Source organism: Anarrhichthys ocellatus, unplaced genomic scaffold (genome assembly GCF_004355925.1).
Source record: "Anarrhichthys ocellatus isolate YVR2014 unplaced genomic scaffold, GSC_Weel_1.0 scaffold14, whole genome shotgun sequence".
Taxonomy (NCBI): Eukaryota; Metazoa; Chordata; class Actinopteri; order Perciformes; family Anarhichadidae; genus Anarrhichthys; species Anarrhichthys ocellatus.
In genome coordinates, this window is record NW_022280044.1 from 336,600 (window position 1) to 358,708 (window position 22,109).

General features: G+C 42.5%; 1 protein-coding gene across 7 annotated transcripts in view; it reads left to right on the top strand.

Moving 5' to 3' along the window:
* The window catches only part of ripor2 (RHO family interacting cell polarization regulator 2), a 57,335-nt gene that overhangs the window by 32,232 nt on the left and 2,994 nt on the right, over positions 1-22,109 (top strand). For 3 of the 7 annotated variants that reach the window (XM_031854367.1, XM_031854364.1, XM_031854369.1), the window contains exons 2-22: positions 1,795-1,915; positions 4,931-5,086; positions 5,427-5,505; positions 6,143-6,166; positions 6,602-6,655; positions 12,913-13,062; positions 13,903-13,966; positions 14,322-14,365; positions 14,557-14,682; positions 14,938-15,086; positions 15,817-15,946; positions 16,411-16,554; positions 17,349-18,092; positions 18,681-18,865; positions 19,200-19,362; positions 19,480-19,612; positions 19,812-19,973; positions 20,221-20,415; positions 20,647-20,846; positions 20,966-21,049; positions 21,653-21,743. In XM_031854367.1, the coding sequence (XP_031710227.1) occupies positions 1,795-1,915; positions 4,931-5,086; positions 5,427-5,505; positions 6,143-6,166; positions 6,602-6,655; positions 12,913-13,062; positions 13,903-13,966; positions 14,322-14,365; positions 14,557-14,682; positions 14,938-15,086; positions 15,817-15,946; positions 16,411-16,554; positions 17,349-18,092; positions 18,681-18,865; positions 19,200-19,362; positions 19,480-19,612; positions 19,812-19,973; positions 20,221-20,415; positions 20,647-20,846; positions 20,966-21,049; positions 21,653-21,743 (3,198 nt within the window). The remainder of the gene's footprint in view (positions 1-1,794; positions 1,916-4,930; positions 5,087-5,426; positions 5,506-6,142; positions 6,167-6,601; positions 6,656-12,912; positions 13,063-13,902; positions 13,967-14,321; positions 14,366-14,556; positions 14,683-14,937; positions 15,087-15,816; positions 15,947-16,410; positions 16,555-17,348; positions 18,093-18,680; positions 18,866-19,199; positions 19,363-19,479; positions 19,613-19,811; positions 19,974-20,220; positions 20,416-20,646; positions 20,847-20,965; positions 21,050-21,652; positions 21,744-22,109) is intronic. The other 4 variants (XM_031854368.1, XM_031854366.1, XM_031854370.1 and 1 more) reach the window with 4 other exon arrangements.

A 22,109-nucleotide genomic window follows, 5' to 3' on the forward strand; every position in this document is an offset into this window, starting at 1 on the left:
CCAACAATAACCCCCCCTCCTTTCTTTCCCCCCCCCCCCCCCCCCCCCCCTGCAAAACAAAGCTCTAGTCTTTCCTTGGGCCTCGTGCCGGGTCTTTGTGTGGCTCTGTCTGCCTCACAGACCAAAGGAGGGGATATCGGGTCGTCAAGTGTGTGTGTGTGTGTGTGAGAGAGAGAACATGCTTTCATTTGTGTGACAAAATGAGCCCCACACAGAGATGGTCTGTCCTCTGGAGGAAGAGACAGATGGGTCAATGGATTAAAAAAAACAAGGCATGTACAAACACAAGGCCCCACAAACAGAGTCGCACACAAACCGACAGAAAAGGAAGTCGCTCTGTTTTTCCGAGTTGTTTAAACTGGTAACGCTGCGGGACGGTTTATCTTGTATGTGTGGGGAAGAGAAGCAGGCTCGCAGGAGAGCTGTACACTGAGACTTCACAGGCTGATTCCTCTGCTTGTCAGTGGAGTTTAATTTGATTTGACAAATCTGTCTCTCTCCTCCCGGCATTTGTGTGTTCATCATACTTTTCCTTGAGCTCAGTTGTGTAGCGATACTGATTAACAGAAAAGACACAAACTCGCTACAGTCACAACACTATTTACATTGAGGTCAGTATGTTGGTCAGTTGAGCTAAAGTTGCTCTTCATTCAGGATTTCCACTTCTGAATTTGACTTCACTGCATAAAAATCTATGAAAGTCCTTTTTTATTTAAGGCAACATGAGGTTGCTGTGGCACTGTTGGCAGCTTGCTGTGACTCAATGACTGTAACTGATAGTGGAAACACTGAATTTAATAATGACATTGATAAATAAACTGTATTTAATGTTGATAGGTTATGTCTGGCTGATACCTGACCTGCTTAATAAGGTCAGTATTGACCGTATTGAGTGTTGCATCCCTGCTTTGTCTGATATGAAACAGTTATTCACTGAACTGCCTTTTTTAAGATTAAATGCCAACCTGCTGCCATCGGCACCATAATCTGGACAAAATCTCAACATGCTAGATAAAACTGTGATTCAGTCATCTCTCTGGGCACTTCCTGTCTGCTACATCATTATCTGACAGCTAAACGTGGACGTTTCTCTGTCTATTTTCAGCTTGCTCCCCAAGTGCCCACATGAACCATGTTGCATTCCACATCTTCTTTAAAAAAAGGATGAAATATGACAGGCTGCTGCTGCTAAATATAGACGCAGTGATAAAAGATGTTCTAACTGTAGGAGAAGCTGATTAGATAACTCAGCCATAGGACAGTCTGGATTGTTTTTTTTACCTGGAAATACGTACATTTGATTTTCTAGAAGGCAAAGTGGCCTTTAAAGCAGATCTGTGGTGCGATCCTCAGTGACTTCTGCTCGTGCCACATTTAGAGGTCAACCTCTTACTTCGGGTCGAAAAAATGCACTTACGGGAAGTGACAAGAGTTGAGCTTTGCGGCACCCGCTCGAGGAAGGAAAACGGTAACTGTTGACATATGTTTGCAGTTAAAGTGACTTCATGACTGATGGTTCCAAGTAGCTGAGACATGTTGGAGCAGGCTCTGAATGCTGCTCGTCCACATCGCACATGGCGAGCTTCAGCAACAGCACCTACTTTGTCCTGCATTGCACAATGCTCCCTCCACTCTGAATAACCTTTCTGTTGACGAGGTGTGGGTGTGAATTGAGTTCATGGCATGCTTTTGTTGTACCTGTGATGTGTTCTTGTCCCTGAATCCCTCACTCGACGTTTAAATATTGTGAATGGATTTGTATGTAATGGATTTTTGTGCCTCTCTTTTCTCCAGGAGTGTCGTCCCGCGTCCCAGAGATCATGGCGGCCGGCACCCACTCCCCCGGAGGGCCCAATGGTATAATCCGGAGTCAGTCCTTCGCCGGGTTTAGCACGCTACAGGAACGACGCTCTCGGTAAGCCAACATTCTCTAACTTTTTAATCGGACCGTCTCTGCCCACGTCTTTCAAATCCCACACCCTCTTTTTACTGAAGCTTTCCATCAACAAGTGTGAACTCTGAAGCCCAAATCTAGATAGCCCTGATGGAATCATTTGGGTTATTTTCTCAAACTTTATAAGACTCCACAGAAGACAAATTACTTGTTTTTACAGGTTGTTGTGTATGCATTGTGTTAAATATGGAAATTGGCATCAGCTGTTCCCGACGTGTCGGGTTAAGGACAGTGAGACAAAGTCCTCTTTGTTTCGGTAAATCTTGCATTATTTTTACATAAGTTGGCATGACGTGAAATCTTCAGATTTTTTTCCCAGTAAACTATAGTAATATCACTTGCATTCATTCACTTACATAACCTACGTACATAACATCTGGCAAATCAATGTAAAATCAGTTATTTTGTTGGAGAGATGTTGATGGAAAAGACAACACATGAAAAAGGATGATGTTGAAGCCAAGATACAGGATTTTAAGAAAATGGCAGTAACTCACTTCTTGGAAACTTTTCTTTTTGCCCAATATTTTGCCTTTGTAATGAAAATATGTAGCCGTTGACTGTCTGCCCTACATAACCCTGCAGAACAGACAATGTTGGCCTCAACACAATTTTTAGAAAGTCCTACAAAACCTGTATTTGCTCACCACATTGGTATTGGCTTGTAAAATGTTTCTTTCAGAAATCCCTCATTGTAACCAGACTCGATTCAAACTCGCAGACAAAAAAGGAATTTAATAACTCAATAATCTGGTGCCGACCTTTGTTAAGTTCAGCAAGCCACAGCAAGTCTTGTGATCCTGTAAAGGAACTGCATTTTAAAGGGATGATCAGCACTCTGTTGCATAACCGCACAGCTAACTCAGTTTCCTGACGATTGTTTCATTCATAGCCAGAATCTGGTTATGAGAAGTTGGAGATCGCTAAAGTTCTTGAAATTGTATCTGTGTGTCTTCCTCTTTGACTCATCTCTCGTCACGTGACAAAGCCCGCTCACACTCCCAGAAAAAATACAATCTTTCGGCTGTCGACGCATGGTCCTCTTCATTAGCCCCTGGTCCTGCTGAAAGAACCTATTTAAAGACGCCGTTCCTCCTCTTTCCTCTCTGCTCAGACAGGGAGTGGGGTAATTGGTTGGAATGACTCGGGTGTGTGGGTGACCGACAGCGACTGACAAGTCACCATTCTGATAATGAGCGAGGTAGAAATCTGCAGAGATGTGGCTTCTGAGGCTACTGGAGTGTATTGCTTGTTCTTCAGCAAGGGCTGTACATGTGTGTAGACATCTGCATGTTCTGTGTGCATTTACGCATGCATGCATACTGCACACTTTGCAGTTTGTGTCACAATTATCAGTCGGTATGAAATTGTGTTTACATCTATGCATGCGTGTGTTTCTGTGTGTGTCCCTGCCAAGAGGCCCTTCTACAGTACAGCTTGCGTGACCCCCAAGGCTACGCAGCGCTCTCATTGTCGTGCCCTACATTCGTGGCAGCTTAGCTCAATTTATGCTGTGTCCCCCCCCTGCGCGAGGCGGGACGTGGCACGTTCCAAAATGTCGAGCACTAGAATTTCATCAGTTTCATTAAGTCCGGGGTAATTGTCATTTGTCAGCCGAAATCTGTAATGGTTTTAAAAGCTGAGATCTGCATGAGCGGGAAAGATGAGTGTGACCTAGAATGGGTTGATGTGAGGCGAGAGAGGCTTGTGAGTTGGCTACTGTGGAGAAAATTGCGCTTTTTTTAAATTTAAGTGTAAGAGCTCGACCTATGGTTCTGAAATCATTAATGGAGCTCTCAATCAATAATCGAATTCATTTTAGTGCTATATCAATTAAAATGCCAAACATTTGCCGCCTTTACCTTCTTAATTAAATGTGAAGCGGCTTCTTTTCTCTGTATGACAATAAATTAAACAGTTTGGGGGTTTTGGCTGCCCTTTCTTGTCTTTGTTATAGTTGATTCAAAATGTTGGGTATCGGGCTGTTGATCAGACAAAAAAAGACATGATGACGTCACCATTGGGTCTAAGAAGTTGTGATGAGCATTTTTACTTGTCTGTTTTATAGTCCAAATGAGATAAAGATACATTCATTATGAAAATGAATACATGGATATAAATGTATTGTTATTTATTAAAATAATGGTATCGGATACCAGATTGCTTAATTTTCACAATACCAGATCCAGTTATTTGAGTCGGTATCGGAACAATATGCGATGTCTGTATTTGTGCATCTCTAGTTGCAGCCGTTTTGTACACATATAATACTATTTAAAAGATAAATCTGTTTTACTCTATCCACATTTGGTGACTCTCTCCCCCCCCCCCCCTTGACTAGGTCACACTGTCTGTGGGGAAAACAGTGAAGAGCACTAAATGTCATTGATTGCCGGGAGTGTGAATGTGCCTCAGTGTGTTTGTAAGTTCACTCCAGCAGAAGATGAATAGCAGCCTCACACAGGTCAGAGAGTGTGGTGGGGGTGGGAAGCACATGTTTGCATGTGTTCCCAGATATATGCTCACACTTGTGACTTAGCACGCCCCTGTGATGAAGATGTTTATCTCTGAGGGTATGCTGCTATGATGTTTGACATCTTTTTGATATATGTAGGCTAAATGCGTCGGTCCTGTTTGACTGTCTAATCTCGGTGTGAAGAGACTTGACGAGTCCCGTCAGTCACATGAGACAAATTCATGGATGCTGTAATAATACAGAAATCTCATCTAACACTACATTATTATTGGCAGCTGCAGGATTGGTTATCTGAAATACTGTGGAAATCCAACTCTGAATATTTATTAGGAGATGTAATGTTGTGTCTTTGTTCCCAAACTCTACTATGCCGTAGTTCAAAACCTCTGCTCTTTTTCCATCATTGCACACAAGATTAAGAAAATTCCTGCACAAGGGGGACCCTCTTTTGCACTCACTAATGTGTGTGTGTGTGTGTGTGTGTGTGTGTGTGTGTGTAGGTGTAACTCTTTCATGGGGAACTCGGCGGTGCAGAAGAAGCCTCAGTCTAAGCCAAAGAAGCCCCACCCGTCAGGGCACAAGGGAGGCAGCAGCTCCAGGGAGCCGCAGCCCAAAAGACTGGAGGAAGTTTACAACGCACTCAAACAAGGCCTGGAGTGAGTACACTTACACTGTGTAATCACACACATCACTCAGTCAAGCAATGGAAATGTCTTCCTTTTTAAATACATTAACTAATCAAATGATCCAGAGTGATCATTTCTTTTTACGTTAGTGAGACGTCTTGTGAGTCTCGGTAGATAATTTTTCTTTAATTTGTACATTTACAGCCTGTTTTTTTCCTGCCGCATTTATTTGAATAACTGCACAGATGTTTATGTACCAACGTGTTTGTATTGCCGTCTTTATATACAGACACTGATTTACATCGCAGAGATTGACAAAGTTCCATCTGCTTGAATTTGTATTAAACCTTTTCCCTTTATTGTCCCGTAGTGAGTATCTTGAAGTTCATCAAACAGAACTGGACAAACTCATGTGTCTGATGAAAGACATGAAGAGAAACTCTCGTCTGGTAAGAAGCTACCGTCCATTATATTACACACAAGCAGCAGTGTAGTCCTGCCTTACCCACGTCTTAAAGGACGTTTCAGGAGATAAGCCTCTTCACTTTCTGGTAAAGAGTTCGATGAGAACATCGACAAGACTCTCATGGCTGTACTGTGAATGTTAAAGCCAGGAGGCACTTAGCATGGCTTAACATAAAGACTGAAGACAGAGAAACAGCAAGCCTGGCTTTGTCGAAACTATTTCTATAAAGGCCAAAATCACAGTTTTTCCATCATGTATAACTACTGTTGCTTTTATCCCACGAAAATCAGAAAGACAACAACAAAAGTTTTGGCAGCTGTGATCACTTCAGATCTCAATACAATACAATATTAATCATCGACTTAAACATCACATATTCACACATGGTGAACGCGTTTTGATTTGCTACAATGTATACAGTGACACACACACACGTACATATTGTACACATACAGATTCAAGGCTGACAGTGGAAAGAGTGTTTAACAGGATCTTTTTTGATGCGAGACAACTATAGTCGGCTTTGCATTTTATTAAGCAGCTTCAGCTCTGCCTTCTGTACTAACTGTGATTTTGTGTGTGTGTGTTTTTGTGTCTCTCTGTGTGTTTCTTCTCTCCAGGGAGTGCTCTACGATCTTGACAAGGTGAGTTGATGGAGGGGAGGGTCTGCTGTAACAACTGCTCCGAGTTTGGCGTGTGCTGGGGGGAATCTTTGATGTAAAAAAATACATAAAAAGAGACGAAGGAAGGGGGGGAAAAAACCCTGCTAAAAGCAGAAGAAATGAGGGAGAAAGGACAGAGTGGAGAAGTGAGGAGCTGAAGGGAGGAATAATGCAGGAAAAATGATGAAAGAGAGAGAAAGTGTGTGATGGGACAGGAGAAACCGCTTGAGAGGGATTAACTGAGATATTTTCAGGTAAAACCATTTAGATAAACACTTTGCCAATCTGTGACAAACATTTAATGATCTTAAATCTCTCATTATGTCATGTAGTGTGGACAAATGAATCATTATGTTTACAGCTTTAAACCAGATGTGGACACTAGTAAATGATTGTGCTGTGTCTGTCTTTCTGCAGCAAATCAAAACCATCGAAAGGTACATGAGACGCCTGGAGTTTCACATGAGCAAGGTAAGAACTGATGTGAGGGATTGATATCAGATAATGCTTAAAATGTATCCATCACAAGTTGTTTCGGGTTCTGAGTCTTTAGTCAGATTTGTTTTCTGCGTTTGTGTGGTATACTTGGAAAGCATCCATCAGGTGCTGTTTAAGATTTCGTATCTCAATACCTCCTTTCACTTTAAGCCTCTCCACATAACAACAACACAGAGTCACTCAGAAAACCACAATACTCTTCAATAGTTTGACATTTTGGGAAATGTGTTTATTTGCTTTCTTTATTGTTTGATCAGAAGATCAATACAACTCTCATATCTGTCCGTTATGTATGAAGCTACAGCCAGCAGCTGGTTAGCTTAGCTCATTCCCCATGTTTCCAGTCGTCATGCTAAGCTAAGATAAGCAGGTGGGGGCTGTTGCTTCATATGGTGTCGGTCTTCCTCATCTAACTCCCAGCAAGAAACCAAATTAAGAATTTGTCATTCTGATAAACTCATAATTTCCTCCCTTCCTGCTGGTTGGTGTTGAGTTTTTACTCCGCGCTTCACTGACTTTGTCAAGTTGGCTTCAGGAAGGATTTTTGCTGCCAGGTTAGGGTGGTACTCCTGCTCTTTTCTGGTTCATGTGTTGATGCATTATGGACGTTTCCAGCTGTTTTGATGGTTGAGGTCTCCGGCTAGGGAAACTTCCTTTGTAGTCTCATCCCTGGTTGCCTATTTGGGACATTAATCCCCTGCAAGGTTACGCAGCACATCCACATCCCTGCTTTGTAGTCCTGTAATAATCTCCCTCGCTGTGCGTCAAATCAGACGTGACAGCAGGCAATCACAATACACACACACCCAAACGACAGTGCAGCTCCGAAGGGAACTATGGTTACCCGAAAAACGAAGCCTTTGTAGTCCTGAGGAGCCAGCTTGGGTGACCTTAACATTCATGTTCACATAAGTCCTGACAGACTTGGAAAAACTCACCTTCAGATGTCCAAAAGCAAGCACGTGTCCAGAACAATACGACAGAAGACAAAGAGACAGATTTGTAGAGTTGAAGACGGCAGTGAATCTGGGTCAGGTCAGTTGGTGGGCTGCAGTGAGACGTGATTGTCAGGGTCCTTTTAAAGAAGAAGAATGAGAGGAGGGAGATAGAGGGAATATAGAAAAAAGGGGTCCGAGTCATTTGAATGTTGTGATGTTGTCTTAGAAACTCAGGAAATGTATCTGCCTGAATGCTCCACTTTGGCCTTGATGACAAAGAGAAAACACAAGCAGATGCAATGCTTGTTCTGTCTTGTGAGGTTGTCACAGGATGCAGTTGAAACAAAACACACACCCAAAGCCCTTCTACTTAGCATCCAGCATTACTCTGAAGCTCTTCTGTTCTTATGCTCTGTGCAAAAATAGATTTGAATGCACTTGTAAATATTTGAAGCGACTGATTTATCTTGTCAGGCAAATAAAAAGCCTCAAAAGCCAAAGTGTAACTAAAAAGCAAGTTAAATCTAGCACAGCCTTGTGCTCGCTCAGTCTAAATATGTAGCAGCGCTCCTTTGCCAAACCCTTGTCTTTTCATCGACTCTCTGACTTTCTGCAGGTTATTGACTGGAAATGAAATGGTGTACATGTAACACATTTTCGCAAATTCTTTGTCATTGTCGCTTCTAGTTTCTCCCCTGGCGTTACTGTACAACACACTATGATTCACTGTTACTTGACTGTAAGAAGCTGTTCAGTGTAGCAGATGTTCTTTTACTTTTCTAACAGAAGAAAAAAGATGCGACTTTAAAGTCGTTTCAGCAGAATGCTATTGAGTGAGATCATTTGCTGAATGTCCAGCTAAGAGAACCAACCTACCACAAAAACATCATGTCAAGCATTATGAACCTTTTAGCTCACTAATTGGCCCAGCCATGCCTACAAGATGTAAACATAAAGTACATATTTTGTTGGAGAGCGAGGGTGCTGATTGGCCTGTAAAGAAAAGAAGGAACTACCATCAACTTTATATTTTCTTATACTTGTACTGTCAGAGTGATGAGTACCTCAGAGATAGAAATTGCTCCCTCAGTAGAGCAATATGCTAATATGGAAATGAGTGTGTAGGTGAACGTTAGATAACCAGTCTGTTAGTATTTAGTCATTAATAGGAGTATATTTTAGTGTCTTAAACATAAACATCATTAAACAAAACATCGGCAGGTAGATGGAGTATGATTTAAAACTGGAGCCAGAAAAATGCAGCTTGTGTACTTTACCTGATCTGAGAACAGGACATGAAAAATGTCTTTAAAGTTATATATTCAGCAGCTTTGAGCGACAGTAAGTGTGTACGTGTTTGTCAGTGTTTGTGCTCAGATGTCCCTCTTTGTGCAGGACAGCAATCATCCATCAGCAAGTTATGTGTGTATGTGTGTGTGTGTGTGTGTGTGTGTGTGTGTGTGTGACTCACATCAGCCCGGTCTTTTGTTCCTGCTCGTGCTGCTGGCTGCCTGCAGATGTCCGAGCAGTAATTGGCACACATGGAAGAAGCAGGTGGCCCAATCCAACCCCTATGATGTCCTGCATGGGATAGGGTCTATTGTGTGTGTGCGTGTGTGTTGGTTACTAGTTTCAGCAGGGCATCATTAAGGAGATGAGTGACAGAGATTGAAGGTGAGAAGAGCAGCTGCCAGGCACCTCCTCTTTCCCCAGGAGCAAGAGAGAAAGTGTTTGTGTGTTAATCGTGCCAAATTCAATCCAGAATGAGTATAAATACTTTGCATGTGATTATTTTTAATGTTAGGCCTTTTTGCTTTCTCTTCTTCCCTTGAATGCTAATCTAGCCACCAACACACACGCGCACACACACAGTTCTCCAGAGACGGGCTTGTGTGTTTGATGCTGTTTGATGTGGCCCGCCTGTTTTTAATCTGCTTATAATCACTCGCCCTCTGGCAGAAAGTGTGTGTGCGTATATATGTGTGTGCGTATATATATGTGTGCGTACCTCAAATCCCACAATCCAGGATAATGGCCATATCTTAAGAGGATTCCTGCTATATCCTAAAGATTCACTGCTCATATTTAAAATCCCACAGTTTAAAGTCAGATATACAGTCAATACAGAGACAATCCCTTATAACTCCAAATGATGTTCATAAAATCCCACCAAATTGAACTCCACCAAACAAGTGTTATTATATAGCGATTTTACAAGGATTAGCTCGGGAGGGACCTAAAATAAGAAGTCAAAATGGATACTTCACCCTTCATAAATGTGAACACAATATTATCCTCACCCTGGGCATAATTGATTCCCCAATAAAGATTTTCTCGTAATCCTTCACCGGGTCTCTGAGCCGTTCAGGTTTTGTCATGGCTGTAATTAATACAGGGACTCTGTCCAATAGAGGACTCGATGTAGAATACATTTACATTTAATATCCGTTCACATCTGGTAAGAGTTAATTAAGAAGGTTCTGATGATCTTTTTATGGGATGAATTTTAATTCTTGTTTGTAAAATGATTTCTATTGCTTCACAATGAATTTGACCCCAAAAAAAAATCCATTTTTTAATATATATATATCATCACAAGTCCAAGGAGGGCAAGGTGACGTGTTTATACTGCTGGTTTGTCCAAATAAGAGTCCCAAAATATTAAATATTTGATAGAAAATATACATTTTTTTAAAAGCTAAAAAACATTGTGTTTTTGTTGTTTTACCGATAATGTGACTGAAACCATTAACTGATTATTTAAATTGTTCCTAATTCATTTTCTAATATTTTTTTGTTTGTTTGATGATGTTACTGCGTGTCTTTTTAGATCCATCTGAACAATTTCTTCACTAAAACAAAAAGATAACAGCTTGAAAAGAAGTGTCTGCTAGACATGGCATACCTGTACTAGACATGTATTCTATGTTGTATAAGATGTTTTATTCATCTGCCTGTGTTGAGGTTTCTGTCTTGTCTTTGTTTGTGTTTTGCCTTTTATGTTTCTTTTTGTTCTGGGGTGAAATGTGCCAAGGTGTAGCAATCTGCTGACTGCCGTCCTCTGGAGTGCAGCTTGGCTGACCTTCACAAGGACATTTCCTTGAAGGCAGCAAGGGACAGAAAGGAGCTTAATTAGCTTATAATGATATGATTACTGATTGCCAGAGAACAATGAAGGCTATTCATCAGCCCCAGTTTGTGAAGGCCCATAATTGTGACACATCATTTTACCCAAATGAATAACCTCTTCATAGATGTCTACTCATATGTGTGAGTACAATAATGTAGTATTTATTGACTTAATCAGTGCAAAAGTTCTGGACGTATGAATCGTGTTTTTTCTTTTTTTTTTTTTAGCTCAGCTAAACTAAAAATAGAGTTTGCGTCTCATGTTTTTCCTTGTTTTGTTGTAAACTAACACGTTTTAAAGCTGTCGATTGATGGCTCTGACTTGAGAGCTGAGAATAACAGTCGTGGTTGGAGGTTATTTTATAGCTGGCTCAGCTCAGCTGCTGCAGCCCTGCCGCATACACCACATACCACAGACAGACAGACAGACAGACGGGGCTGGGTCCCAGTCGTGGGTGGGGGTGCTGAGGGGGGCTGGTTGGTTTGAGGCGGAGATGGTGGGATTGGGGTGCCGTCTGTATTTGTGCCCGGACAAACATCCCACTTTCACATCCTACCATCAAACATAAACTATCACACAAGAGCAACATGCTGTTTGTACACATGTAAACATGTCCACATACAGTCACAGGGTCTGCTCACACAAACATGCTGGCAGTGCATTTTAAAAGATACACAGACAAACACTCGGAGAAGCTGTTAGGATGGCAGGAGCCAGAATGGCCCATTTTCTACCGCTTCTCCCTAATGAGTGCCATAAAGAGCGTGAGGCATCAATATTTTAGCACTCTAGTCAGGCAGGCTGAAATATTTCCCTTTGATGAGGCTCACCAGAGGTGTTTTGTTTTGCCCGGCTGCCACTCCGATCATATGTGACTTCAGGAAGGCAGGAAATCAGACAGACAGGATGCTGACAATCTGGACTGAGTTGTGGTTTCAGGGAGAAATAACTTTGAGTGACTCAGCAAATAAAAACATGAATTACCATAAGATTGATGTCATGATACCCTGAGGATGAATCCTGCCGATTTTGGTGATCCCTGACTTTTCCACTCGCACAACCATGAGGTTGACATCTGGTTCTAAATTACATATCTGGCTTTCCACCTTGATGCAACTTTTTGGGGGGAAATCTGGAAATATGCTAAAATAAAGAGAAGACAAAATTGAAAATCTAAATAAATAAATACTTAATGTACTTTTTAATAATTATAAAAGTACCTTGTTAAAATGAGGAATGTGGCCTACAGAGTTCAGACCAAACAAGCTTCATCACCTCTGTTTCACCATTGGGCTCAATACAACCATTACTGCTGTGGTTACATCATCTTATTTTGATGATTTAATTCCAGTTAAAACTCCAAAATTTCAGCCCTCAGTAAGGCAGCAGGATGTTGACGGAGTCGTTCCTTCTCCCTGTGGGTGTGGGTTTGAACAGGCTGGTGCTGCAAACTGAAGTCAGACAGACGTCTCCAAATGAGCTCTAAACGCCGTCTGTTGTTCCCCCGCATTGGGAGTGTCCCACTGGGGTCGCACAATACAGTTACACTGATGCATACCAGCTGTATCTGCTCAGTTGAGGACTCTCTTCTACTCTGTTTATCTGCCTGTCCCTGTCTTGTCTCACTTGATAACTGTCCTGTCTAAATCTGTCAATTTATTTTCCTATCAAGCCTTTCATTGATTCTACATTTGCAGTCTCTTACTTTGTTCCAGAATATGAACATTGGAAAATAATCTTCTTAGTCACATTTTATCCTGTTATTTAGACCTTATTTTCATTCTCAATAATGCCTATTTTTTTGCTGTTGTTGAAGACCCGTTGACAAATGTTACTGGCTACTGCTCAAGCCTAAAGCTGTGTTGGGCATCCTTGAATGAATCCCAGTGAGATGTGAACACATCCAGAATAATTTAGATGGTAGTTGGAAGTTTTTTGGGGAGTTTGCCTCCTGCCCAAGGATGTTTTGATGTATAACGTATTGAAGGGTTTCAAAGTTCAAAGACTCATGTCCTTTCATTAGTGCTGAAGTTTCTCTTTCGTGTGTGTGTGTGTGTGTGTGCGTGTGCAAACTAATGAACGTGAAAGTTTGCATGTATACGAATGCATGCTTGTCCCCGTGGAACATTTATTAAAGATGGAGGGACTCCGTGTGCTTTCAGGTGGACGAGCTGTATGAGGCCTTCTGCATCCAGAGCCGTCTGAGGGACGGTGCCAGCCGGATGAAGCAGGCCTTCTCCTCCTCGCCCTCCACTAAAGGCACCAAGGAGAGCATCGCAGAGGTCAACCGCCGCTATAAGGAGTACTCTGAGGTACTGGCATAGATCATGTTCTTCAGTGTTTGAGGAAGCAAGAAGCAGCAAATTCTTCTGAGGAGTTTTGCACGAACACGCTTCTTGAAGCTAGGAAAAATCAGCCCGGTATTGCCAACTCTTTTCCGATGAAAGTAGCTAGAAACACTAGCTACTTATGTCCCTTATTCAAGTTGGCAACGCTGACACAGCCTGTCCTTTCAAGCCTCCCTCCAAACCCACTCCCTCACAATGATCATTATGAACGTAAAGAACGAACATGGTTATTGGTACTTCTCACAGCGATAGTAAGACTCCGGTGACGATCAACGAATGCACGAGCAGAATACGTGCAGGCAGGCAGATAGCCCGTCGAATCATTACATTCTGAATAAAAATGATTGGACGAGCTCATTAGAGCGACATCCACACATGCTGGATTTTTTTTTTTTTCCTTTTTTGTCAGACAATTTGAATTATTGATTGCCTTCAGGATGTAAAGAGATTTTCAACAAATATGATTAATCTGAAATGCATGTACAAAAATATAACGATATACATTAAACATTTGCTCATGGCTGACAACACCCACAATATACTTTAATATCTATTACAGGTTACTGCTTACACTGACATGTATTGTTGCCTACTTACAAAACAACCTTTAAACCCTAATAACACACACACACACACCTACACACACCTGTCCAGAGGGCTTACACCAGCCGTCCTGACTCCTCTGCAGTTTAGTTTTGACTGTCTTTGTCAAAGTCTGTCGAGATAACTTGATTACTATTGTTGTTCTTGTCTTGTGTAACAAAGGGCTGTTTATGTGATTAGTGTCATCTATCTCATCCCCAGAACATGAGCACGTTTGAGAGCGAACTGGAGAACCTGCTCGGGGAGTTTCATATCAAAATGAAAGGTGAGAAAAATGACAAGTAAACCCACTCGCATACCGATGTTGATTTCTGAAATGAGAGGCATTAATCCACTGATGTTTACAAGAATGTTTTTCACGATGAACTGACAAGTAATTGTGCTATATTCACTACACCACCTACATACTGTATTGAGCATGTAGGAAAAGTTCTTATGCTGTAACAGAAACGGCCACAGCTTTTTGATAATGATGTCCATTAAGGCCTTGGTATACTGTAATGAAGACACTGACATTGTAACCTGCTAAATACTAAAGTCACCTTAAAACAAACGGGTTACTTGGCTTGGCTTTTTTCCCCCTATATCCTGTTTTTAAATCAATATCCTCCCTCTGACAGGTTTGGCAGGCTTTGCGAGGCTCTGTCCTGGAGACCAGTATGAGGCAAGATCTTCTATTTTTAATGTAACACGGGGATGTTGGTTAAGAGTTGGGACAGGACAATTATTACTTTAAGTTCAAGTGAAGAACTAAGTTTGGCATTTTCCAGCAGAATGAAGTGATGGAATATCAAAAGGCTTCAGGCTTACTTCTTTCTTTCTTTCCACTGCCTTCCCATCCTTTCCTTCCTTCAGATCTATATGCGGTACGGTCGCCAGCGCTGGAAGTTGAAGGGAAGAATTGAAGTGAACTCCAGACAGAGTTGGGATGGAGACGAGATGGTCTTCATGCCTCTCATCACTGACCTCATCAACATCAAGGTACTGAAGAAATCTGGATAAACTAGCTTTGTACTTCAGTCAATCAACACAGTGCAGGGTAAAGAAAAGAACGATGTAGAAATCAGGCGTTCAGCTCATGTGAGTTTTCAATAATAATATCCAGGACAGATTGGTGATTATTCTGACATAATAAATAACAGCGGGTGTACGAAAACTATTCAACAATCAGAAGAACCGGCATTATCATTTTCTTGACCTGAGTTGTAAATAAATGTTGTCTTTGGTCTCAATCAGGTGACGGAGCTGAAGGGCCTGGCCTCTCACATGCTGGTGGGCAGCGTGATCTGTGAGACCAAGGAGCTGTTTACTGCCATGCCTCAGGTGGTGGCTGTGGATGTTAACGACCTGGGGACCATCAAACTCAACCTGGAGGTCACGTGGTAGTAAGTTGACTCGTATACTTTTTTGTTATTCGTCATGGTTTGCTATATCAGTGTGTTATGTAGTTGTTTTTTTGTTCAATAAGTTTGTTACTTTATATTCCTTAAGGGGAAACTTCAGCAGGATAGTTTCACTTGAGCCAACAAAAGTGTTCAAGGTTAGATATCGTGTGTATAAAAGTGCAGTGCATAATGAGAGACTACATAATAGATATTGAGATAGATACAATCTAAGATTACCTGATGATTTTGTTATTATTTCATGAGATTCATTTAATTAAATTGCATGCTCGGTACACTAAAGTTTGAATGAAATTTCATTGGGGTGAGCATACTTTGTTTTCAGTTTATGACGGGGATAAATGTTGAGGTTGCAGCGTTTCAGCCGTGTATTTCTACAGAGCATCTCAACACTATGAAGTTATCTCACAAGCGTGCAACTCATCAGTGTGGTACCATCAGTATGTTAATCACTGGCTTGTGTTGAGTTACCACAGTAAACACCTACAGTAACTGTTATTAGTGCTGTTGCTTTAAATTCAATCTACATTAGTTGTGGTTTTCTGCCATCTGGTGGAGAAACATAGTCATTACGGAAGTTAACTAAACAAAATAAACCTCCTCTGTGATAAAACTAAGTGGATGAGATCATGTATACAGAAGTACATGTAGGTAGGCATAGAGAAATCATAATAAGAGTCGTGTTTTGATTCCCCCCCCCCCCCCCCTTAAGCCCCTTCGATGTCGAGGACCTGTCTTTGTCGTCTGGTAACTTGAGCAAAGCCACAGCACTCCAGAGACGAGTGTCGGTCTACAGCCAGGGCACGCCGGAGACCCCCACTTTCCAGGACGCCTCCTTCTTTGTGAGTCCAACACACAAACCTCCTTCAGCTTCATTAGTGTGGTGGGAGACAGTAGTGTTTGTAGAGCTGAGAACAGACTAGAAAAACCTCTGAACGTTGTGTGTTTTAGGCTTATAGCGGGCTCAGTTGTGGTGAAAGAGATGCCTTTTGTCTTTTACACCTCCATAGTGCCAGCACACTAACCTGTCTACACCCTGTGCATATCTTATCATGGCCCCATGATATTGCAAACATTTTTTTCTGTTGATGCATCATGCTAATGTGAGCAACGCCAGTGCTACCCCTAAACTAACCCTCACCCATTTCCCTGCTACCCTCCTCTCCTTTGCATTTCCACATCAAAACCCCTTACCCACACTCTGTCCCACTACACGTTTATCCATCCCTCTTGCATCTCACTCCCCTGCCCTCACGCAAATACCCAACACCTTGTCCTACTTGCCTGCGTGCATTGTGTGAAGAAGTGGCGGCCATATCCCGTGGAGCGCCAGCGCCTCTCCTTCCTGCACATGCTCCGAGACACCCTGCTAGAGAAGTTAAGGCTCAGTCGCTCGTTTGGTGACCTGGCCTCACTCCGGCCAAGGCCCAAATCCAGTCTGGAGGTCTATGTGAGTGTGTTGCGTGCCCCCTACCTCAATGACATGATGGGGATGCACTGTGTTCCTCTGCTGGTGTGGACACACACTTGGGCTTGTCCAGTCCTTTTCTGTGAGCTGCAGAATGCAATGTGTGGCTTTTTGCATGTTTATTTGCACGTGCTCTTGTGTTGTTTTTCTATTCATATTTAGCTTACTTTGATTCTGTCTTGGTTGAACAGATTCTCTCATAAGAATTTAGAAAGAAGAGAGTTAAAGTGAATGTTTTAAGTACAGTATGTCTGCCATCTCTTTTTCCACATGAGGGCTTTCTCTTGTACTTTTTCATCTTACATGCACTGATTTCAAGCTTTATCTCACTCTTAAAGCTACAGTTGGTATCTTTAATTACAAATATTTTTTATCATATTTGCTCAAATTTTCACTGTATCCTGACAGTAGAACACGAGATAGATGTTATGTGAAACAATTGGGTTCCTCTGCCTCCTTTTAGTGCTCCTGATGGGATTTACAAGATTCCACGGTGTCTCTGAAACAGCTGTCAAACCAGGCAGCGTTGATTAAATATGAATCAAGATTCTGTTAATGCATTGCCTATTTCTCGCCTCAAATGTATTTAGAAAAATATTTGAGTGTACTGTTCAGCTGTTGGATAAGAAAGCTGGTGACCCAGCCACCATGTTGAAAGCAGTTGAGCCAAAACGAAGCACCGGCCATCGGCTGGAGCATTATTAAACTTACCAACTGTAGCTTTGATCTTCCATCGTTTCTGTTCCACATATTTACTGCTCTGTCTCTTCTTTCAGTCCACTTTACCAGATGATGTCTTTGAGAACGGGGGCTGCGGTGTGGCCGAGTGTAAGCGTCTCTCCTTCACCTTTTCGGACACCTCTGGTTCCATGCCCAGCCCCGCACCGAGCTCCCACTCCACAAGCCAGTCCAACCCTGAGATCACAGTCACCCCTCCAGAAATGGACCCGTCACCTACACAAATCCTCCCAACAAGGGAGGACTCCATCGCTGAGGAGCATTTAGTGGAAGAAGAGGAAGAGGAGTACGAAGAAGATGGGGAGACGGGTAGTAGAGGAAGTAGGGGCACTAGTGCCAGCCTCGCCAGTGACGAAGCCGAGGTGGCAGATGACTCTGAGTGGGAGCGCACGGAGTCCCAGCGAAATTCTAGCTCCAACTGTGGTTCGGCTGCCGCGTCCCTCTGCTCTGACGTCCACCTGTCTACAGTGGCTCCAGAGGATGTTTTCTTAGACCACACTGACGAAATGAAGCCTGTGGAGCTGGACACAGAGGAAGCGGGCAGCCTGACCAGGCAGCTTGTGAAGAGGCTGACGTCTTCGGACATTGTGCCGCCAGGTGAAAGCTCTGCAGATGGAGGGGGAAGTCTGAGCTGGGCAGGAGAGGGGAGCAGGGCTTTCCTGGAGAGCAGCCTGGAGGAGGCCATCCAAAGCCTGCTGATGAGGCTGGAGTCTCTGAATCACCGCTGCCGAGAGCTGCAGGACCTGGAGCAGGAAGTGATGCGTCTGGAGGACTTACTCAAGGTGACTGAACCCTTCTCTGTCTCCCCTTCTAATTTATATTTGCACAATATCTAATATGGGAAAGAAAAATATAGTACTTTCAGGGAATGTTCCTTCCAAGCAAATGTTTTTATATTTGGTCCACAATAGTAACTATAATTACATTACACAATCCTTAAATCGTAAACATCCTCATCAATCAAACAAGAAAAAAAAGGCATGCAAAAAGAAAGAGGACTAAATATCAGAACATATAAAAGTGTAAAATTGGTTTGGGTAATATTTGGAAAACTTAATGTGTCGTCTTGTAACAGACAACAACAGACCTTCCACTGTACTTGGGACTTTTATTTTGAAGACTTATTTTGAAGTCCTCCATAGTGCTTCTGACCCACAGTATATTTAGAAAACATCTACTCTCTAATGACAATACAAATAAATCAGAAAGTTTGTTAGGAAGAAGAAGAAAAAAAGATTGATGACTACTTAAATTGAAAGTAACAAGTTTAGTGACTTATTACTTGTAAAAAGTAATTTGAGTACTTGAGTAACTAGAATGGACTGTAACATGATTTATTGACCCACTATCTCCTCCCTTCTTCTTCACAGTGCCGTCTCCCGGGTCACAGGAGCCGATCATCCAGCCTCAGTCTGACAGTAGAGAGTGCCCTGGAGAGTTTTGACTTCCTCAACACCTCTGACTTTGATGACGAGGATACCGGAGACGATAATGCCGTTCTCAGTACCCCCCCACAGAGATCTCCGCTTTTCGATACAGACGGAGAAAGGATCGGGTAAGTGGGAGCCGTACCTACGGAGGCACTCTGACATTGACGCTAGGTCAATGTTGGTATTGTTTCATGGCGTTTAACTGCTGTGTAGAATCATCTGCACTAAAAGTTAAAATAAAAGGCTGTTGTTAAAGTATCGCATACCAAAAACCACAATTCGAGATGAAGTAGGATACAAGTTCCTGGTGCTTGGTTTTAAGTCCGTTCATGCTCAACTATTCATTCATGTAAGGACAGAAAATCAGAATTGTCTTGCGTCAAAGCATCACCTGATTGAAAACCATTTAATATAAGTACAGTAGATCACTGTTGGTGACTCTGGGTATGCGCCTCTCAGTAGCCAGCACCCAGAAGCCAGAGGACACCTGAGTGAAGCCCTGACAGAGGACACCGGGGTGGGCAACAGCGTGGCAGGAAGCCCCCTGCCGCTCACCACTGGAAACGAGAACCTGGACGTTGCTATCGTCATCCACCTGCAGTACTGTAATCACCTCATACAGGTAGGGCTCTCAATGACACCTGAGATCATTTTTGGGAGTATGAAGGATAAATGGATAGTCATAGTTGACATTAACAGTTTACTGCAACATGCCTTTTGCTTCTTCCTGTAATGACAGTTGTTGACCAGTGGGGTAGGTGTGTGGCAGCGTCGCAGTCTTCTCCTCAAACTGTCAGGACAGACTCAGCTGTTAGAAGAACTAGCAGAGCTCAGTGTTGACAAACTGGAAGCAATTACATCTTCTGCAGACGGTAGGTACTGAAAAGTGAAAACCAGTTAGCTTGAATTGTGTTGTATGTGTTTTAACATTGTATCTCAAGAGTAGTCATCTTGCAGCAATTTATGTTTTATAATTTAAGTCTTCTATGAAAGATTATTACCGTGCAACAGAAAGGTTTGAGTTTGAGGGTTGCAGCGTTTGACCGTCTGTTTTGTCCTTTTCTTTCTCAGTTCTCCCGGGCCTCGCAGATCGCCCACAGCTGATGACTCTGTGGTCCGAGTGCAGCGGGTCGGCAGGACTTTTCCACACCACACTGGACAGAGTGTTCAAACACATGAACCAGCGCTACACCGCAGTGCTGCAGGAGAGACACCCACACAGCGCTGACACAGGTTGGATCATCCCTATTATCTTTCTGCAAACAGACCAAAGGTTGCACTTCAAATTAAATGTTTTGTTTGTTTGCAACACGGTCTTGTTCCTGTGTTTTTAATTACTGTTAGGTTTCACCTGAGTCACTATTTTGGTTTTAAAAAAGGGAAAATTTGATCATAGTAGCTGGTAAGAGTTAGTATTTAATAGATCCATACAATGCAAATGTCATTCCAGTTGACTCAAAACAATGTTCTCTGACTTCAGATTCCTTCCTCTTCTCTCCAGTGATTGGTGTCGTAGTGAGCGAGATGGTGGACAGGAGCTATCTGGTGGCGGCACTGAGTCCTACTGCCGCTGAGCTCTCCCAGGACGTCCTGACAGTGTTTCAGTTCCACAGCTACATCTTACAGCATGAAGTGCTGGACATGGAGACGCACCTCCTGTATCTGGCCAGAGAAGGTGAGGAAAAGGGGTGACATTCACAACACTGATCAAAACCTTTCTGCCATTGAGTCATGCAAATTCCTCCACTATAATCATTCATTGGTCATTCAAAACAAAAGAGAAACTGCAAAGATATCAATCAGAAGAAAAGGTCATGTCTGGTGTACAGAAAAGCCCCCTATTATATTTACACTCTACACGATATATAATGTTTAAACCTCTGACATGTGTCTGTGTCATCCTTAGAGATGTTTGCAGAGGCTCTGTGCAGTCAGGATTATTCTCGGTGTCTAGCAGAGCTGGAGGAGGTGCCTATGTCATCCTTGTGGCCTAGAAACGGCACCCTGAGGGCCCTGGCCTCCCTGCTCACTGCAGAGGACCCTCAGGTCAACAAGGCAGCAGCCAACTACCTCTCTTCTGCGTCACACAGCTACTTCAGGATCAGAGTGAGTAGTGGTAAAGAGACTGTGTTTGAGAGATGCGAGTGTTTGGAGGCAAACGGCATTTCAAATAGTGTTGACAGATGCCACAAGCCATGTTTGAATGTTCATGTGGGTTTCTACAGGCAGTGGAGTGCTACACCCAGGCACTGTCAGAGGCTGGAGTTCAGAGCCAGAGGGCGGCCTGTTCAGCTCTCAGCTGTCTGCAGGTCAGTGGCCTATTACATCATCTACAACTGTGATAATGTGAAGATTGGGAGCTAGTTTAGGTCTCCGTTTGTGTCAATCGAGGCTAACTTTCTTTCTAAGAGCTGATATGAAGCTTCAACTGTCTGAGTTGAGTGGTGTCTTCCTAAAGTACGGTCTTCTTTTGGAAGGTGTTGTTTGCGGTGTGTTTGCATGCTGAGCCTCAGTGGAGGGATACTTCCTGGTAGTTGCATGTAGGTTTGTTGCTGGGACGCAACACCAGCAACAAAATCTACACCCAATTGCCAGGACAAAGATAACCACTTGATTTGGCCGATGAGACTGTCTAACATCAGCAACAGCTGAACTTTGAAATGCATTTTTGCTCAAAAGGACAGTATGTTCACAGCAACAACATTGTTCTATCAATGTACGTTACATTTGGCATATAGGTATTCTATTCAGATAGTGTTCACGGCATGGTACGGATTGAATCTGTTTCTATGTTATATTAGTGGTGTACTATGATGGCTGATTAGAAAGAGGAAATCATTCCAAATCAGCCCATTGGTTTCTGTGTACTTTGAGAAGTGCCCTCTTCACAGAGCTCTTCTGTCCGTCTGTAGGCAGTAGAGAGCATCAAGGCGGTGGTAGCGCTGTGTGATTCAGCTGATGAAGAGCTTCGCCATGTTGCCATAGAAACCCTGCTCACATTTGGTAAGTAATACATTCATGGAAAATCAAATGTTGCTCAGCTTGGTCTTTGCTACACTTTTACAAATCACTCTATTATCTCTGAAGTGTATTTTACACCTAGGGATGCCACAATGTCAGATTTTAACTACACTATTTTTTTTTTGGCCAAAATAATTCACAATAACTATTATCTATAGAAAATTTGAAAAACATATCATATTCATCTATAACTTTGTTCATTGTGTGTTTTGTCGAGTGTAGGAAGATTTAGAGTCTGTAACCATTTAAGAGGTGCTGGATTTTTACCCAATATTATCTTTTGTGTATTATTAACAAGATACCAATATTTCATTTTCGAAATATTATGATTGTCGTCAATACCAGTAT